We start from the raw sequence: 16,822 nt of genomic DNA on the forward strand, positions 1-16,822 counted from the left end.
CGGCCTCCCAAAGTGCTGGGATTACAGGTGTGAGCCACCGCGCCCGGCCATCAGTGCCCATAGTTTCTTGCAGCCTTGACTTAAAACAAGTAAAATCTGTTCTCTCCACCTGTTCCCATCTGAGTCCTTCCTCCTTTTTTAAACATCCCCACACCCTTGAACTGATTTTTGAAATGTTCTTCCCCCTCACAACTCTTGTTCTTCTTAACAAGGGGCCCAGGATGTATGCAGTTATTGAGATATGACACAAGTTGTACAGAGGAGAGCAAGCTTATCACCTCCCTCTTTCTAGGCTTAATATCACCGTTGATGCAGTCTTAGGATCACCTGCTTTTTGTAGGTGGTTACATCTCACTTGTGGGCTTGTAATCTGGGCTTGGGCCTTGAGAGGTGCCACCTATCCCTGATAATAATTTATTCAACAATTTTTTACTGAACATCTACTATATGCTGGTGTGCAGATACAGAGAACAACAAGAATGGCACATTCTCTGCCCTCAAATTGTGTAGTCTGAGGCCGGGCACGGTGGCTCACGCCTGTAATCCCAGCACTCTAGGAGGCCGAAGCAGGCGGATCACCTGAGGTCAGGAGTTCATGACCAGCCTGACCACCATGGTGAAACCCTGTCTCTACTAAAAATACAAAATTAGCCGGGCATGGTGGCGCATGCCTGTAATCCCAGCTACTCAAGAGGCTGAGGCAGGAGAATCGCTTGAACCTGGGAGGTGGAGGTTGTGGTGAGCCGAGATCACGCCACTGCACTCCAGCCTGGGCAACAAGAGCGAAACTCCATCTAAAAAAAAAAAATTACATAGTCTGATGGAGAGACAGACAAAGTAACAGGTATTCACAGCATATTATGATCAGGATTGGGACTGGGATGCACAAGGGGCTCTGGCAGTCCCAGTGAGGTACTCGATTCAGCCTGCAGGAATCTGGAGACATCTAAATTGAGCTGTAAAGGATGCAAGTGGAGAAAAGGGGGAAGGAGAAGGATGAGGTGAGCAAGAGTATTCCAGGCAGAAGGAATCATGCATACAAAGGCCCCCCAACACAGCAGGTTCCGGGAAAGCAGAATAAGAGAGGCCACGGTGTCAAGTGTGAATGGGATATTGAGAGACAAGGCTAGAGATGCTTTGTGAAGGGTCCTGTGAGCAGGGTAAGGAGTTTGGATTCATCGCAAGGGCTCTGGGGAGCTAAAGAGGAATGTAGGCAGGCAGAGTGCACGGTCAGATGCTGGCTGGAGGCAGGGTGACTGGAAGCAGACCGTCCACATCTCAACCTTGGTCTCCCGGCAGGTGGGTTGGCTATGAGTTCCCCGGCTACCGTGGGCGCCAGTACGTGTTTGAGCGGGGTGAGTACCGCCACTGGAATGAGTGGGACGCCAGCCAGCCACAGCTGCAGTCTGTGCGCCGCATCCGCGACCAGAAGTGGCACAAGCAGGGCTGCTTCCCCAGCAGTTGAAAGGCACCCAGACTTCAAGGACCCAGACCCACCCTAGGGGGCTGCAAGGGCAAGAAGAGGAGGCTCCAGGGTTGGGGCGAGGGCCGACCTGTCCACCCTTCCCTGGAATCTGCTCAATAAAGCCTGGGGTTGGTCCCCCACCTGCCATATTCCTCGGCATCACTTCCTGAGGGAGCCAGGCCTGGGGCAAGACCTGTGGGAGAGGCGTGCTGAAGGAGGCTGGGGCTTGAGCGTTCTGAGACTCCCAGGAAGGGGCTGGGAACTTTGCCCATATTCTAGGCTCTAATCCTTTCAGGCAGAACCATGTGCCCCTACCGCCCTGATCTTGTGTTTGTCTGCTGCTGCATGTTTCCATGTGAATGTCTGTCAGTCTACCCATCCACTCACCCATCCATCCATCCATCCACCCACCCACCCACCCATTCATCCACCCACTCACCCATGTGCCCATCCATTCATCTACTCACCCATCCATCCATCCATTCACCCACCCATCTACCCATTCATCCATCCATCTACCTACCACCCATTCATCCATCCATGCATCCATCCATCCATCCATCCATCCACCCACCCACCCATTCATCCACCCATTCACCCATGTGCCCATCCATTCATCTACTCACCCATCCATCCATCCATTCACCCACCCATCTACCCATTCATCCATCCATCTACCTACCACCCATTCATCCATCCATGCATCCATCCATCCATCCATTCATCCACCCACTTACCCATCCATCCATTCTTTCTTCCTTCCATCTTCCTATATTTCTTCTTTCCATTAATTCATCCGTTTTTCCTTCCACTCACCCATCTTTCTATCTATCCTTTTATCCACTTATCCATCAATTTTTCTTTCAATCTACTTGTCCATCAATGTGTCCATCTGATCTTCCTTCCTTCCTTCCCTCCTTCCTTCCATTCATCTATCCATTATTTCCCCTTCCACCTCTCTGTGGGTCAGTCTCTGTTGTCACTAATGTATTCAGCAAATGCCATGCCCTGTTCAGTGTATTCAGCAAATGCCATGCCCTGTTCAAGGCCTAAGGACAGGGCACAATGTCCTACCCTCCAGGTTCTCCCCTTCTGTGGGAGAGACAGAAAGTAAATAAACAGGTCGATGAGGGCTATAATGTTGGGAGGCGGTAAATACCAAGAACAATAAAGCTGGATAAAAATACGGAAGTGATGGGGGTGGTGGCCAGGGAACTCTGTGCAGAGGAGCCGAGTCCTCAGTGAACCACCAGAACATTCCAGGCAGAGAAATAACAGGTGCAAAGGCCCTAGGCAGGAGTGTGCCGGCCTAATGGGAAACAGCCAGGGGGCCAGCAGGTCTGGAATGGAGTAAAAGACTGGGGGTAGGGTTCAGAGGGAACAGGGTCAGGTCATTTAGGGCTTTGCAGACCATAGTGGACTTTGCTTGTTCTCTGAGGGAGGTGGGAGCCATGGAGCATTTGAGCAAAGTGAGCCATGGTCTGCATTGGGGTTTAGTAGGATCACTCTGGCTAGGGTGCAAATAAAACACTTAGTGGCCGAGGAGGGATGCAGAGAGACCAGTTGGGAGGCTACTGCAGAGCCTGGTGAGCTGTGTTGGTGCGGTCCACCTGAGCCTCTCTTTCTCATGCCTCAGTATCTCTGTCCCCTTGCCCAGAGGCCTTCTGCAGCCTTGCCTGGGGTACTGAGTGCCCATCCCACCTCCCCCAACTGTCCACTGCTCTGGGCCCCGTGGCTTGATCTGGGCAGTGGGAGTTGCTGAAGAGCTGAACAGAGACACTGGGGCAGTGCCAGGCATAAATGAGGCCTTTATTTATATATTTATTTATATTTATTTATTTTGAGACAGAGTCTCGCTCTGTTGCCGAAGCAATGGTGCGATCTCAGCTCACTACAACCTCCACCTCCTGGGCTCAAGCAATTCTCCTGCCTCAGCGTCCCAAGTAGCTAGGACTACAGGTGCGCAGCACCACGCCCGGCTAATTTTTGTGTTTTTAGAAGAGACGGGGTTTCACCATATTGGTCAGGCTGGTCTTGAACTCCTGACCTCAGGTGACCCGCCCACTTCGGCCCCGCAAAGTGCTGGGATTACAGGCGTGAGCCACCATGCTCGGCCATAATTGAGTCTCTTCTGCCCCCAGGTGGGAAGAGGAGGGGCCTCCTCTCTAATAGCCAGCTGACAACGGACTTCCTGCAGGCAGGCCCTGGGACCACCCCTCACCCATCCCACCTCCACGAGCCAACTCTGCATCATTTCCCTGACTTTGTTCCCCTTTTGTGCCCGGAGCCTGTCTCAGCCACCTGCAGCCTCCCATTGGGTGATGCAGCTGGTGTGTGGGAGGCCTATGGGGGGCCTCGGGAAGGTGTTGAAAAGGATACAGTAATTTTCAATTACTTTAACCTGCATATTTTACAAACGAGGTGAGAAATCACCTTGACTTTTTCCGAGTGTATGGGAGACCTGGGCTGGGCATCAGGATCAGATGGGGCAGGGGTGGCCCAGCAATGAGACAGATGGAAGGCAGGGGCTTGACATCCTCAGTGTGGAAATACAGCACCCCTATTGCCCACCCTGTCTCCCTGCTGGGCCCACCCCTTCCTCCCTTTCACAAGGAGAGGCCTTGTCATGCTTTATTCTTTTTTTTATCTTTTGAGATGGGATCTTGCTTTGTCGCCCAGGCTGGGCTGCAGTGGCGTGATCATAGCTCACTGCAGCCTCGAACTCCTGGTCTCAAGCAATCCTCTTGCCTCAGCCTCCCAAAGCACTGTGATTGCAGATGCACTCCACCATGCCCAGCTAATTTTTAAAATGTACTTTTTATAGAGATGAGGGTCTTGCCGTATTGCCCAGGCTGGTCTCAAACTCCTAGCCTCAAGTGCTCTTCCCGCCTCAGCCTCCCAAAGTGTTGGGATTATAGGCATGAACCAAGTGCCATCCAGTCTGTTGTGCTTTTTTTTTTTTTTTTTGAAGCAGAGTCTCACTCTGTCACCCAGGCTGGAGTGCAATGGCTCGATCTTGGCTCATGGCAACCTACGCCTCTGAGGTTAAAGCAATTCTCCTGCCTCAGTCTCCTGAGTAGCTGGAATTACAGGCATGTGTCACCACAGCAGGATAATCTTTGTATTTTTAGTAGAGATGGAGTTTTACCATGTTGGCCAGGCTGGTCTCAACTCCTGACCTCACAATCCACCCATCTCGGCCTCCCAAAGTGCTGGGATTACAGGTGTGAGCCACTGCGCCCGGCCTGTCATGCTTTGTAAATCAGTGCTTACATCATCTCATTGAACCCTAAGAATGTCATTGGGAGGTAGGTGTGGTTATTAATTCTATGTAACAGATGAAGAAACAGGCTCAGGGAGGCAACATCACCTTCCTAGAGCTACACAGATAACAAGTGGTAGAACTGAGACCTGAATCCATTCTTGAGTGCCATACACTCTGATGTATCCATCAAGGACAGGAATCACCAGGGAGATATAGATGAAAATAACATCAGCAGTTGCAGCAGAAACAACAGTAATAACAGCTGCCACTGTAGAGCTGCTGCTAAACCCCAAGCACATTATTGAGTGCCCCAAGTGCCCCAAGTGCCACAGCTCTTAAGTGATGGGACCAGGACTCATATTCAGGTCTGTCTCCACAGCCCGTTTCTCTATATTCATCAGCTGTTGATGCTGTGGTTGGCCAATGTAATGCCACTGCTGGTGTGGGCAGTGACTTTATTTATTGAGCAACTACTATAGTCTAGGCACCAGGCCACAAGCTGTCCATGCCTGATCTCAGTTAACACCAACAGGCCCCATGACTGCCTCCTGGATAAGAGGAAGGCTTACAGGGAGGCTGGCTCAAGTGTGAGTCAGTGTGCCTACTCACCGTGCCCACTCCCAGGTCAAATGCAGCCCCAGGATCTGGAGTTGGGTTGATTCCAGAGGTGGGGTTCAGCTGCACTGCCAGACTCATGGTAGCCCCAGGCAGTCACTGATGTCCAAGTGACTCTTTCCAAAGCCTCACACCCATAATAACCACCTGTGCCTGGAAGCTCTTGTTCTTTGCAAGTACTCCCATACATTGTCCTGTCCAGTCCTCAGCTCCAAGAGGCTCCGAGCTGGGAAGCCAACTGCTGAGGTCACACAGCCAGCGAGGGGCAGAACTGGGATTTGACCCCAGGCTTAACTCCAAAAGGCTGCTCTTAGCCCCAACCTAGACTCAATTTTTTTTTTTTTTTTTTTTTTGGTTGAGATGGAGTCTTGCTCTGTCACCCAGGCTGGAGCACAGTGGCGCAATCTCGGCTCACTGCAACCTCTGCCTCCATGGTTCAAGCGATTCTCCTGCCTCAGCCTCCTGAGTAGCTGGGACTACAGGCATGCTCCACCACACCCTGCTAATTTTTTTAGTAGAGACGGGGTTTCACTATGTTGGCCAGGTTGGTCTCAAACTCCTGATCTCATGATCCACCCACCTCAGCCTCCCAAATTGCTAGGATTACAGGCATGAGCCACTGCGCCCGAACCTCAAATTTTGTCTTCTACGGGGCAGAACCTGAGAGTGACAGTGAAGCAAGAATATCCCTCAGTTACAAGAGAAACAGGTTTAGCGCCAAGAGATCATTTTACCAGCTTAATTGAGAGGCAGTATTGCTCAGTGATTGCAGGCAGTAGAGTCAAGTGATAAGAGCCAGAGTGGCTGAGTTAGGCCCTTGATTTACACCACCTGGTTTCCTCTCCTAGCTCCACCACTCACTGTGTGCCTTTGGGCAAGTCACTTAGCCTCTGTGCTTCTGTTGCCTCATCTGTAACATGGAGATAATAATGCTACCTATCTCATAAGGTTGTTGCCGGTAGTAACCGGAGTTTACTTTACAGAAAGGGCTTAGAACAATGAGTAAAACCAACGACGTGCAATGTGAGTGTTCATCATCCTCTTCTCTTGATCATTTTTTGATGACAAGAAGGAGGGCAACAGACAGGCTTCCAGAGCTCTGTTCCAGACACAAGATGCTGAAGACATGCTCCGTAGTTGTACGGAGCAGAGAGACTTTGCAGATACACAATAATGGGGGTTTAGTCTAAAGACATCTGTAGAAACAGGGAAATTAGAAAACTAGGCTACATGGCCACACTCAGAGAATCCAAGTGAAAGCCCTACAAAGAGGGTTCATGGCAGGGGCAGGGGGCCAGGACCCAGACAGTGAACAGGCATCATGGAGAGAGAAACTGGAGCCTGAGAGCTCTTGGGAGCTGGACAGCTGGCTCTGTGGTCACCGCCCCCAGGAATCCACCATTAGGGGGCCTCAGCAAATGCATCCCCAAGTCTTGGCTCTCTTGGGAGGACCTTCTGGCCATTTCCTGTTGCCAGCTTCCTCTTTCCCTTGCCTTTCCGCCAGACATCTTTGATCTGCTGTCTGGATTGTAAAAGATGCTGGCTGTGCTTTTCCTACTCTGTAGACCTTACAATGTTGCTGTGTGAGGGCCACTTCCACCAGCCAGCATCCACATGTCTATGTGCCTGGAAACTCTCTTCTGTGCCTGGAGAGGTGGGAGGCAGCTATAATCTTGGGGGAATGAATACCTACTAGGAGCAACCTTCATCCAATGACTAACAGGAGCTGGGGTATCAATTCCCCAGCTCCCCAGCACTCAGGTGAGAACTTTACCAAGCATTCTTCACCATTTTGGAAGTTAATGTCACCCATGGCAATGCTACATAAGTGTATGAAAATTTCTAATGCATATTAATATTAACTTCCTGTCTAAATGTATGCATTATAAATAGGAGTAATTGCCTAACTGCTTTCTTACATCATCTGTTTAAAGCCTTTACATACCGAAATACATATTGTTATACATTCTATCCTTATTTTTTTATAATATAGTTAGAGTTAGGACATTTTATTATTAATTTATTTTGAAAGCATGCATGTAGATGGGTTACATTATCAATTTTCTTTCAAGAGAGTAAAAGGGCTGTTACAAAAAATTGTCATAAGAAGGGAGTGTTGTTTCTGATAGCTATGAGAACACCTTTTGATGATCTCAGAGACTCCTTCCAGCTCTGACTCTTTTGGATCTAAAAGTTAAATATTGTTTGTCCAAGGGGAACACCAAGACCTATTCTCCTCATGGGAGCAAGAAGATGAAGTGGAGAGGAAGGTTTGAGTCCTTTCTCTCTATGTATCTGTCAGGCTATGCTGCGGTAACAAACAGCCCCCAATTCTTGGTGGTTGAAAACAACGAAACTTATTTCTCACTCATGAAAGATGTCTAGTGCTGGTCAGCAGGGGACTTTTCTCTACAGAGTCACTCAGGGACCCAGGCTGGTGTAGGCTCTGCCATTTTGCAATGTTGCCATCTCAGGACAGCAGAAGAGAAGAGAGCACTGGAAAGTGTGGCTCCTGTAATAAGATGATTTCCCCTGGAAATTACACCAGTCATGTTTGTTCAGAATCCACTGACCAGAATGAGTCACATGACACCCCCTAATTTTAAGAAGACCCAGTGGTAACCTGCTCACTAATACACCCTGAATTGCCTGCCTTCCTTTCTCTGGCTCGCTTCCCCACTCCCTACTTCCTGATGCTCTCTGGGATCACTTTCCAAATAAATTATATGCACCTGAACTTGTTGTCTTAGTGTCTGCTTCTGGTAGAGCCCAAACGAAGACACTCCTGCTCTTTATCATTAATTAATTCGGTCTGTCAATACATATTTTCTGAGCACCTACTATGTGCTAGATCCTATGTAGGCACTGGGGGCACGAAGATGACTGAGCCATGGCTCAGCTCTCCATGACCTAGCTCATCGGCTAGATGAGCAAACTACCCAGGTCACATCAAAAGCAAAGATCAGCCAGGTGCAGTGGCCCATGACTGAAACTCTAGTACTTTGGAAGGCCAAGGCAGAAAAATTGCTTGAGGCTTGGAGTTCACGACCTACCTGGACAACATAGTTAGACCCTATCCCTAAAAATTTTTTTTTAATTAGCTGTGCACAGATGTGTATACCTGTAGTCTGAGCTGCTCAGGAGGCTGAGACAGGAGGATCACTTGAGCCCAGCAGTTGGAGCCTGCATTGAGCTGTGATAGCACCACTGTGCTCCAGCCTGGGCAGCAGAGCAAGACCCTATCTCAAATTTGTAAAAAGGCAAAGCATTTTGAGATCATAGGAACCTATGGGCTGTAAGTTGCACCAAGGTGGAGACTCTATCTGTATCACTCCCCACTGAGTTCATAGTTGACATGTTTGCTGGAAGTAGAAATGAATAACCAATTAGTAGAAAGAAACAGGCAGGTTGCTGACAGTCTCTGTCTTGGCACCTATTTTGAGTGCGGGAGTGAAAAGAAATAAAAAGTCTTTTAAAACATTGCCATCCGCACAGATGTAATAATAATGAATAGCATAAAAGCTATAGTTACTGAGTGCTTTCTATAATATTTGTAAGAGCCGCTACTGAGGGCTTCACATGACTGGCTCATTTACAAAGGGTATAATTACAAATACTGCAATGTCCATGGGCCAAAATATTTAATTCTTCGCAAGTGTGGAAAACTGAGGTAAGAGAAGAGAAGTAGGCTAGGCTGAGGATTTTGGAGTCTACAAATCCTGATCTCTGAGTTCAAATCCCAGCTCTACCACTTTGTGGCTGTGAGCCTTTGGGCAAGAAAGTCTCCTCTCTGAGCCTCACTTTGCCTATCTGTAAAAATAGGAATAATAATCAAACATCTCCCTAGCATGTTTTACCACTTCTATCAGCCAGTGAAAACCCTGACTGCTTCCTCAATAACAGGTTGGTGCAAAAGTAATTGTGGTTTTTGCCATCAAAAGTAATGCCAAAACCCATGATTACTTTTGCACAAACCTAATACATGGTACAGGGACCAAGTGTTGGGAACAGGCCCCCCAAAATCTGGCCATAAACTGGCCCCAAAACTGGCCATAAACAAAATCTCTGCAGCACTGTGACATGTTTGTGATGGCCATGACGCCCACGCTGGAAGGTTGTGGGTTTACTGAAATGAGGGCAAGGAACACCTGGCCCACCCAGGGCGGAAAATCACTTAAAGGCGTTCTTAAAACACAAACAATAACATGAGCGATCTGTGCCTTAAGGATATGCTCCTGCTGCAGATAACTAGCCAGACCCATCCCTTTATTTCAGCCCATCCGTTTGTTTCCCATAAGGAATACTTTTAATTAATCTATAATCTATAGAAACAATGCTTATCACTGGCTTGCTGTTAATAAATACGTGGGTAAATCTCTGTTCGAGGCTCTCAGCTCTGAAGGCTATGAGACCCCTGATTTCCCATTCCACACCTCTATATTTCTGTGTGTGTGTCTTTAATTCCTCTAGCGTCGCTACATTAGGGTCTCCCTGACTGAGCTGGTCTTGGCACCAAGGACCTCATTTCTGATGGGGAAATTGAGGCCTGGAGGAGAAAAACTTCACTAAATTCCCAGAGCTCAGTAGGAAGCTTTATAGTTTAAAAGTTAAGAGTGTTTATCTTGAAGTCAGACTGATGTAAGTTCAAGCACTGGTCCTACCACTTCCTGGCTGTGTGACCTCGAACAAATTACTTAAGCTCTATGAGCCTTGGCTTCCTAATCTGTATTAGGGGACATTAATAATACCTACTTCAAAGATGGTTGTGAGGATTGAATTCATGAAACCAGACAGTTTCAGGCTTAATCCATAAAGCCTAGTCCTACTACTCACTGGCTGTGCAAATTTGGGCAAGTGGCTTAGTCTCTCTGAGCCTCAATTTTCTCTTTTATAAAATGGAATGATCAATAAATACAATACTTATGTCTTGAGTTTGTGGGGAGGATTAAAAAAAGATGAGTATGGACAGTGCCTGACTCATGTCAAGCTCTCATACAATCGAAATGTTAGGAATTCTTTCTTATTTATAGGACACAGCCAGGTCTTGAATCCATTCATTTATTCAACAAATATTAACTGAGGTCTATTATGGGCTGACCTATGTCCATAAAAGATATTCCAAAGTCCTAACCCCCAGTACCTCAGAATGTGACCTTCTATTTGGAAATAGGGTCTTTACAGAAGGAATCAATTTAAAACACAGTCATCAGGGTGAAGTTACCTAATGAAGTCACCTAAGCCAACATGACTGGTATCCTTATAAAAGCAGAAATTTAGACATAGAATCAGCCATGCACTAAGGGAAGATGATGTGAAGATACAGGGAGAAGACAGTCACGTGATTAAAGTGATGCAACTCCCATCCAAAGAACACCAACAATTACCGGCAAACACAAAGGGCTGGGAGAGACAAGGAAGGACCCTCACCTAGAACCCCTGGAGTAGGCATGGCCCTGCTGACAGCTTGATGTCAGACTTCCAGCCTCCAGAATTACACAACAATAAACTTCTGGGGTTTTTTTTCTGGATATTTTTGTGGTAAAATACTGCATAACATAAAATTAACCATTTTTAAGAGTACAGTTCAGTGGCATTGTTATGGGACCATCACCACTATCCATCCCCAGCTTTTTCATCATCCCAAACAGAAACTCTGTACCCATTAAACAATAACTCCCCATTCCCTGCTCCTCCCAGCCCCCGGTAACCTCTATTCTAATCCCAGTCTCCATGAATTTGCCTACCCTAGGTAACTTATGTAAGTGGAATCATACAATATTTGTCCTTTTGTGTCTGGTTTATTTCACTTTGCATAACATTTTCAAACCTCATCATGTTGGAGTCAGAATTTCCTTTCTTTTTAAGGCTGAATAATATTCCATTGTATGGATAGACCACATAGTGTTTATCCATTCATCCGTTGATGGACATTTGGGTGGTTTCCATCTTTCGGCTATTGTGAATAATGCTGCTATGAACATGGGTGTGTAAATATCTCTTCAATTCCCTGCTTTCAATTCTTTGGGGCACGTGCGCAGAAGTGGAATGGCTGGCTCATATGGTAATTCTATGTTGGATTTTTTTTTTTTTTGAGACAGTCACACTGTTTTCCATAGTGGCAACACCATTTTACATTCCCAATTTCTGTTGTTTTTAAGCCACTCAGTTTGTGACACTTTATTATAGCAGCCCTGGGATTGATTTTATTTTTTTAATTTATTTATTTTCTTTGAGACAGAGTTTCACTCTTGTTGCCCAGGTTGGAGTGTAATGCCATGATCCCGGCTCACTGCATCCTCTGCCTCGCGGGTTCAAGCGATTCTCCTGCCTCAGCCTCCCAAGTAGCTGGGATTACAGGCATGCGCCACCATGCCCAGCTAATTTTGTATTTTTAGTAGAGACGGGGTTTCTCCATGTTGCTCAGGCTGGTCTCGAACTCCCAACCTCAGGTGATCCGCCCAGCTTGGCCTCCCAAAGTGCTGGGATTACAGGCGTTAGCCACTGTGCCTGGCCAGCCCTGGGATTTTAAAACAAGTACCTATTATGCGTCAGGCACTGGGCTCTGGAAATACCATGGTAAACCAGGGGGACAACTTCTTTTCTTTTGTGGTGCTTATCTTCTCATTGGAAAGACAGAAAATAAATGAGTAACAGAATGTTGGGTGGTGATGAGTGCTGCAAAAGGAACAGCCCAGCTAGGGGGCTGGGGCATGTGTGCGTAGTGTGTGTGCATGTGTGTGCATGTGTATGTGCATTAAGAAAATGAGAGACAGGGGAAAGCAGGTATATTTGACCCAGTCTCCAAGCCTCAGATTGGATCAAGACAGCCTGGGCTGCAAGGAAGGTGTGTGCACTAAAGAAACATGAGTAAAGGCCGAGCGCGGTGGCGCACGCCGGTAATCCCAGCACTTTGGGAGGCTGAGGCGGGCAGATCATGAGGTCAGGAGATCAAGACCATCCTTGCTAACACAGTGAAACCCCGTCTCTACTAAAAATACAAAAAATTAGCCAGGCGTGGTGGTGGGTGCCTGTAGTCCCAGCTACTTGGGAGGCTGAGGCAGGAGAATGGCGTGAACCCGGGAGGCAGAGCTTGCAGTGAGCCAAGATCATGCCACTGCACTCCAGCCTGGGCGACAGAGCAAGACTCCGTCTCAAAAAAAAAAAAAAAGAAATGTGAGTAAAAGCTGGGAACCCAAGTGGCAGCGATGGGGCCAGTGGTAGGGATCTAAGAGCGCCTCACTCTAGGACGGTGGTTAAGAAACAGGCTGGGTGCAGTGGCTCATGCCTGGAATCCCAGCACTTCAGGAGGCCAAGGCGGATGGATTGCCTGAGCTCAGGAGTTCAAGACCACCCTGGGCAACATGTCGAAACCCTGTCTCTAATAAAATACAAAAAAAAAAAATTTAGCTGGACCTGGTGGCGCACACCTGTAGTCCCAGCTACTAGGGAGGCTGAGGCAGGAGAATCGCTTAAACCTGGGAGGCAGAGGTTGCAGTGAGCCGAGATCACACCACTGCACTCCAGCCTGGGAGACAGAGTGAGATTCCATCAAGAAAGAAAGAAGGAAAGAAAGAAAGAAAGAAAGAAAGAAAGGTAAGAAAGAAAGAAAGAAAAGAAAGAAGGAAAGAAAGAAAGAGAAAGGAAAGAAAGAAAAAGAAAAAGAAGGAAGGAAAGAAAAGATGAAAGAAGAAAGGAAGGAAGGAAGGAAGGGAGAAAGAAGAAAGAAAGAAAAGAAAGAGAAACAGCCAGGGGCCTTGAGAATAAAATGCACTCTCCATAATTGGCCTCCCTGGCCCTGGAACATCAGGCCCTGCCCAACTTGGCCACCTGGCACAGTCCCTATTTGTCACATGTCATGCTTTAGCTTTGTTAACCTGTTTTCAGGTCTTCTTGAAATACACCATGCTGGTTCCTTGTATATGGACCCTTTCTGTTTGGAACTGTCCCCCCACCCTGTTCCCAGGCTTCCTCTTCTCCATCCCTGAGGGATGCGCTACCTCCCAGGAGCTTTTCTGAATGGCCTGGGCTGGGGTAGGTCCTCTTCCTGACACTCCCCTAGAACAGAGATTGTCACCAAGTAGACGCCCGACAAATATTTGTTGAATGAATAAATGGGTAGATGAATGAAGCCCAGACTCTGCCAAAACCACCCTTCTTTACTTGTTCTTCCCCAGGACCACTGAGATGTTCCTCTGTCTGCCATGCCTCAGGGCCTGACTGACCGTACCAGTGAACCCAGTGTGCCCCCGGCCCTGGCAGCCGGACGGCTGATGCATGCAAAGCGGGCATCTCCTTGCCCAGCCGCCTGACTGCCCTGGCGTGGCCGAATCTGAAAGCTAATGACATTATTGTGCAGAGACACAATGTCTGTGGGCATTTGCTGACCAGAGCTTTGGTGAGAGCTTAATCCAGCATTCTCACCCTGCTTTTCGCAGGAACACAGCGGTCACTCATCTTGGCACCGGCACTTCTGGGGAAGGTATAAATGCCACCTCCCTCTGGCTGAGCTTCACGGCACTCACAGGGGCTGGTGTCACTGGTAAGATTGCCTCTCTTGCTTGTCTTCCCTTCTTTCTCTCATCCTCACCCCTGTCAGCAAGCATGGGAGCTCCCGGATTCTGACAAGTGACTTTGGGCAGAGACTTCAATGCTGTTAGCCTCAGTTTTCTTTTCTGGTAACTGGGAAGGGGGTTAAAAAGTCTTCTTTATTGTAAGGATTCAAGAGAAGTTAGGTGGATCATCCAGCACAGTGCCTGGCACACAGTGGGCATCGGGACAGTGTTCTTTATTATTAATATTAAACAGACTATCAGCATCCTTGTTTCGCCAGTTGCTGAGAAGGAGAATGTAACTGAGGGTTTTGCAAGAATCAAACCAGTGACAGTTCAGCATTGTTTCTAGGTGGGTGAGTCAGTTTTCCTCCACATCTGCAATTATGGGACACCCACTCTGTGCCTAGCCTCCGGGAGTGCTAGGGGATAGGATGCAGCCTCAGGTATGTGACAGGTCCCAGCAGCAGGTGATTTCAATGCCACTAACGCGTGGTAGAAATGACTCTAATAATGCCACAACTGCTGCCATTTGCTGCATGCTGAGTGTGTTCTGGGACCACGGCCAAGTGCTTCCGGTTTTATACATTACATAATTGCATCCTCACAACCTGTTCACAGGTATTATTAGACATCATTACTGTCCCCATTTTATAGAACAGGAAGTTGAGGCATAGGGAGAGGATGAGACCTGCCCAGAGTCTCAATTCTGGCAGGCAGCAGAGATTGCTCCTGAACTGGACCAACTGAGCTCCTTCAGTCTGTGAACACTCAGGATTGGGAAGCGATATGGCAGGACCTCAGGCACTCTGACAAGCCCAGAGGGCTGGTTTCTTGCGGGAGAGCAGTAGGTTTGGCTGCCAAGGTGCTTAACTGCATTTCTTCCTCCTGGGAAACATCCAGTATTGGCCTTTCATGTGGAAGGGGCTTCTGGAAGCTGGCGTTATCTCTGAAGAGGGAGGCCAGGCTTCCTCTCTTACCCCTGGGGAAACACAGCCTGGTTTGACCACCCCTCCTGCAGGAAAGGGGAAGAGGCTGACAATTTTCCAGACTTTTCTGATGTTCTCACTAGCTAAGGCAGGTCTACCCTACTGCCTGCCACAGTGCCTGGATTTCTACCTTTGCTCCCATTTCTTCCCTTTCTTGTAATGTGGGTTCCGTATCAGACGATTTCACTAATGGGGGAGTAAAACCAGTGGCAGAGAAGAGAAATCTAAGTACTGGGATGGGGAGAGGAGTCCCAGGGAGAGGGTGGGAGAAGGAGTAGGGGAACAGGGAACTTTGTGAGTTCCTAAACTGGGCACCACCACACCACCAAATACAGCCAATGCATAGGTTTTGTTTGTTCCACACAATTTTATTTAAGAAATTTCTGCATAAAGGCAGAAGTTCTGGGATTGACTGTTCTATATTCTGTGTGGTATCCATTGTCTGGGGTTGAGTGTTAGGGACCCACTTGGGACCTCATTTAAGCTCTAGTTTATTATTGCTCTTTTTCTTTGAGTAGACCTCGTTTTTCCCTCCTCCTGGAGCTGGCCTGGATAGAAATAAATGAAGCTAAGGACAGAAGTTGAAGTAGCTGCTTATGGACCCCACAGCTCTGGGACGGCCTGAAACCAGGGGGAAAAGAAAATGTTTGGGGCCAGAGGCGAGTAGTGTCAAGGCCCCACAGAGTGAAAAAGCCAGTGGCCCCTCCGGGTCCTCACTGCTGCTTCCCATGTCTTCCAGGTCATTCCTGCACAGGACAGTCCACCATGGCCTCAGACCACCAGACCCAGGCGGGCAAGCCACAGTCCCTCAACCCCAAGGTGGGTACCTCTCAGAGGAAGGGGCGTGCAATGCTCCTCTCCCAGACTTAGTTGCCCTTCTGTAAAATCGGCTTGGCATCTTTCTTCATGGGTACCCCCTCTCCGCCCCTGCCCCTCTCTGGGACTCAGTCTCCTCTACCCATACAGTTGGGGCTGATTCTGAAAGTCCCTTCCCAGCCCATAGCTGGCATGCTGGGATTCCCAGTATCAGCCTCTGGCTTTGGAGGCTTCAGTTTCTCTCTCCCTTACCTGTTTTGCCATACCCTATTGTCCACAGGGCTCCCTGAAACTGGAGTAGACCCTCATTCTGTCAGAGATGGGATTAGTAGACGGAAGGTGGGTGTGAGTCCTGGCTTTGCACCTGCTGTGTGACCCGGGCCAATTATTTGATCCCTCTGAGCCTCAGTTCCATCTTTGTAAAAGGAGGAGTCAGATTTATTGTATAGGGAAGTTGTGAGAGCCAAACAAACCAGGTTCAGCCTAACAGCCAGCCCGGGGTGCGCATCCACCTAACGCCAGCAAATAATGCGTTCTTTGATTTCTCATCCACCTGCCCGTCCAAGGGCGGCAGGATCTTATCCCAACGTCAGAGGCTTGTCACACCCAGTCTGCCCTCAAACCTCTATCGAGGAGTGCCCACCTGACTGCCCTCCTGTGCCTCCCTGCTTTGGTAGCCCCGGGCACAGGTTCCTTCAGGAATGGCCCCTTTGTCTGACTCGGTGCCTCCTGGGCCAGGGAAGCCTGAGCAGATGCAGTCCCTCACCTGCTCACCCCAATCTGTCCCTTTTGAGGCTTACTTTCCAGAAGAAGGACAGACAATAAATAAATGAATATATTATTTCCAGTAGTGAGAAGTGCTACAAACAATTGTAAACTAGGGGAAGGGGCTCCTGAGAGTCGCAATGGTTGTGTTAGCTTAGGTGGTCCAGAAGGGCCTCTCTGAGGAGGTGACTTTGAGCAGACACCTGGGTCAAGTGAGGAAGCGGCCATATAAAAATTGGGGGTGCCTTTGCGAGGCCGAGGCGGGAGGACTGTTTGAACCCAAAAGTTTGAGGCCAGCCTGGGCAACACAGTGAGATCCCATCTCCACAGAAAAATGAAAAATGGGGGTGAGGGTTGA

At 48.4% G+C, this 16,822-nt stretch overlaps 1 protein-coding gene and 1 long non-coding RNA gene across 6 annotated transcripts in view; one reads left to right on the plus strand and one right to left on the minus strand.

Annotated features, from left to right (window-relative positions):
• The window catches only part of LOC129022781 (uncharacterized), an 87,591-nt gene that overhangs the window by 29,989 nt on the left and 40,780 nt on the right, over window positions 1-16,822 (minus strand). The window lies entirely within an intron of this gene.
• CRYBB3 (crystallin beta B3) overlaps window positions 1-16,822 on the plus strand; it is a 30,303-nt gene that overhangs the window by 4,353 nt on the left and 9,128 nt on the right. The window contains exons 3-4 of one of the 3 annotated variants that reach the window (XM_054469007.1): window positions 13,781-13,884; window positions 15,623-15,702. In XM_054469007.1, coding sequence (XP_054324982.1) covers window positions 13,781-13,884; window positions 15,623-15,702 — 184 coding nt within the window. Of the gene's footprint in view, window positions 1-1,299; window positions 1,602-6,747; window positions 7,107-13,780; window positions 13,885-15,622; window positions 15,703-16,822 lie in introns of those variants that run through there. The other 2 variants (XM_054469008.2, XM_054469009.1) reach the window with 2 other exon arrangements.

This window comes from Pongo pygmaeus, chromosome 23, assembly GCF_028885625.2.
Source record: "Pongo pygmaeus isolate AG05252 chromosome 23, NHGRI_mPonPyg2-v2.0_pri, whole genome shotgun sequence".
Taxonomy (NCBI): domain Eukaryota; kingdom Metazoa; phylum Chordata; class Mammalia; order Primates; family Hominidae; genus Pongo; species Pongo pygmaeus.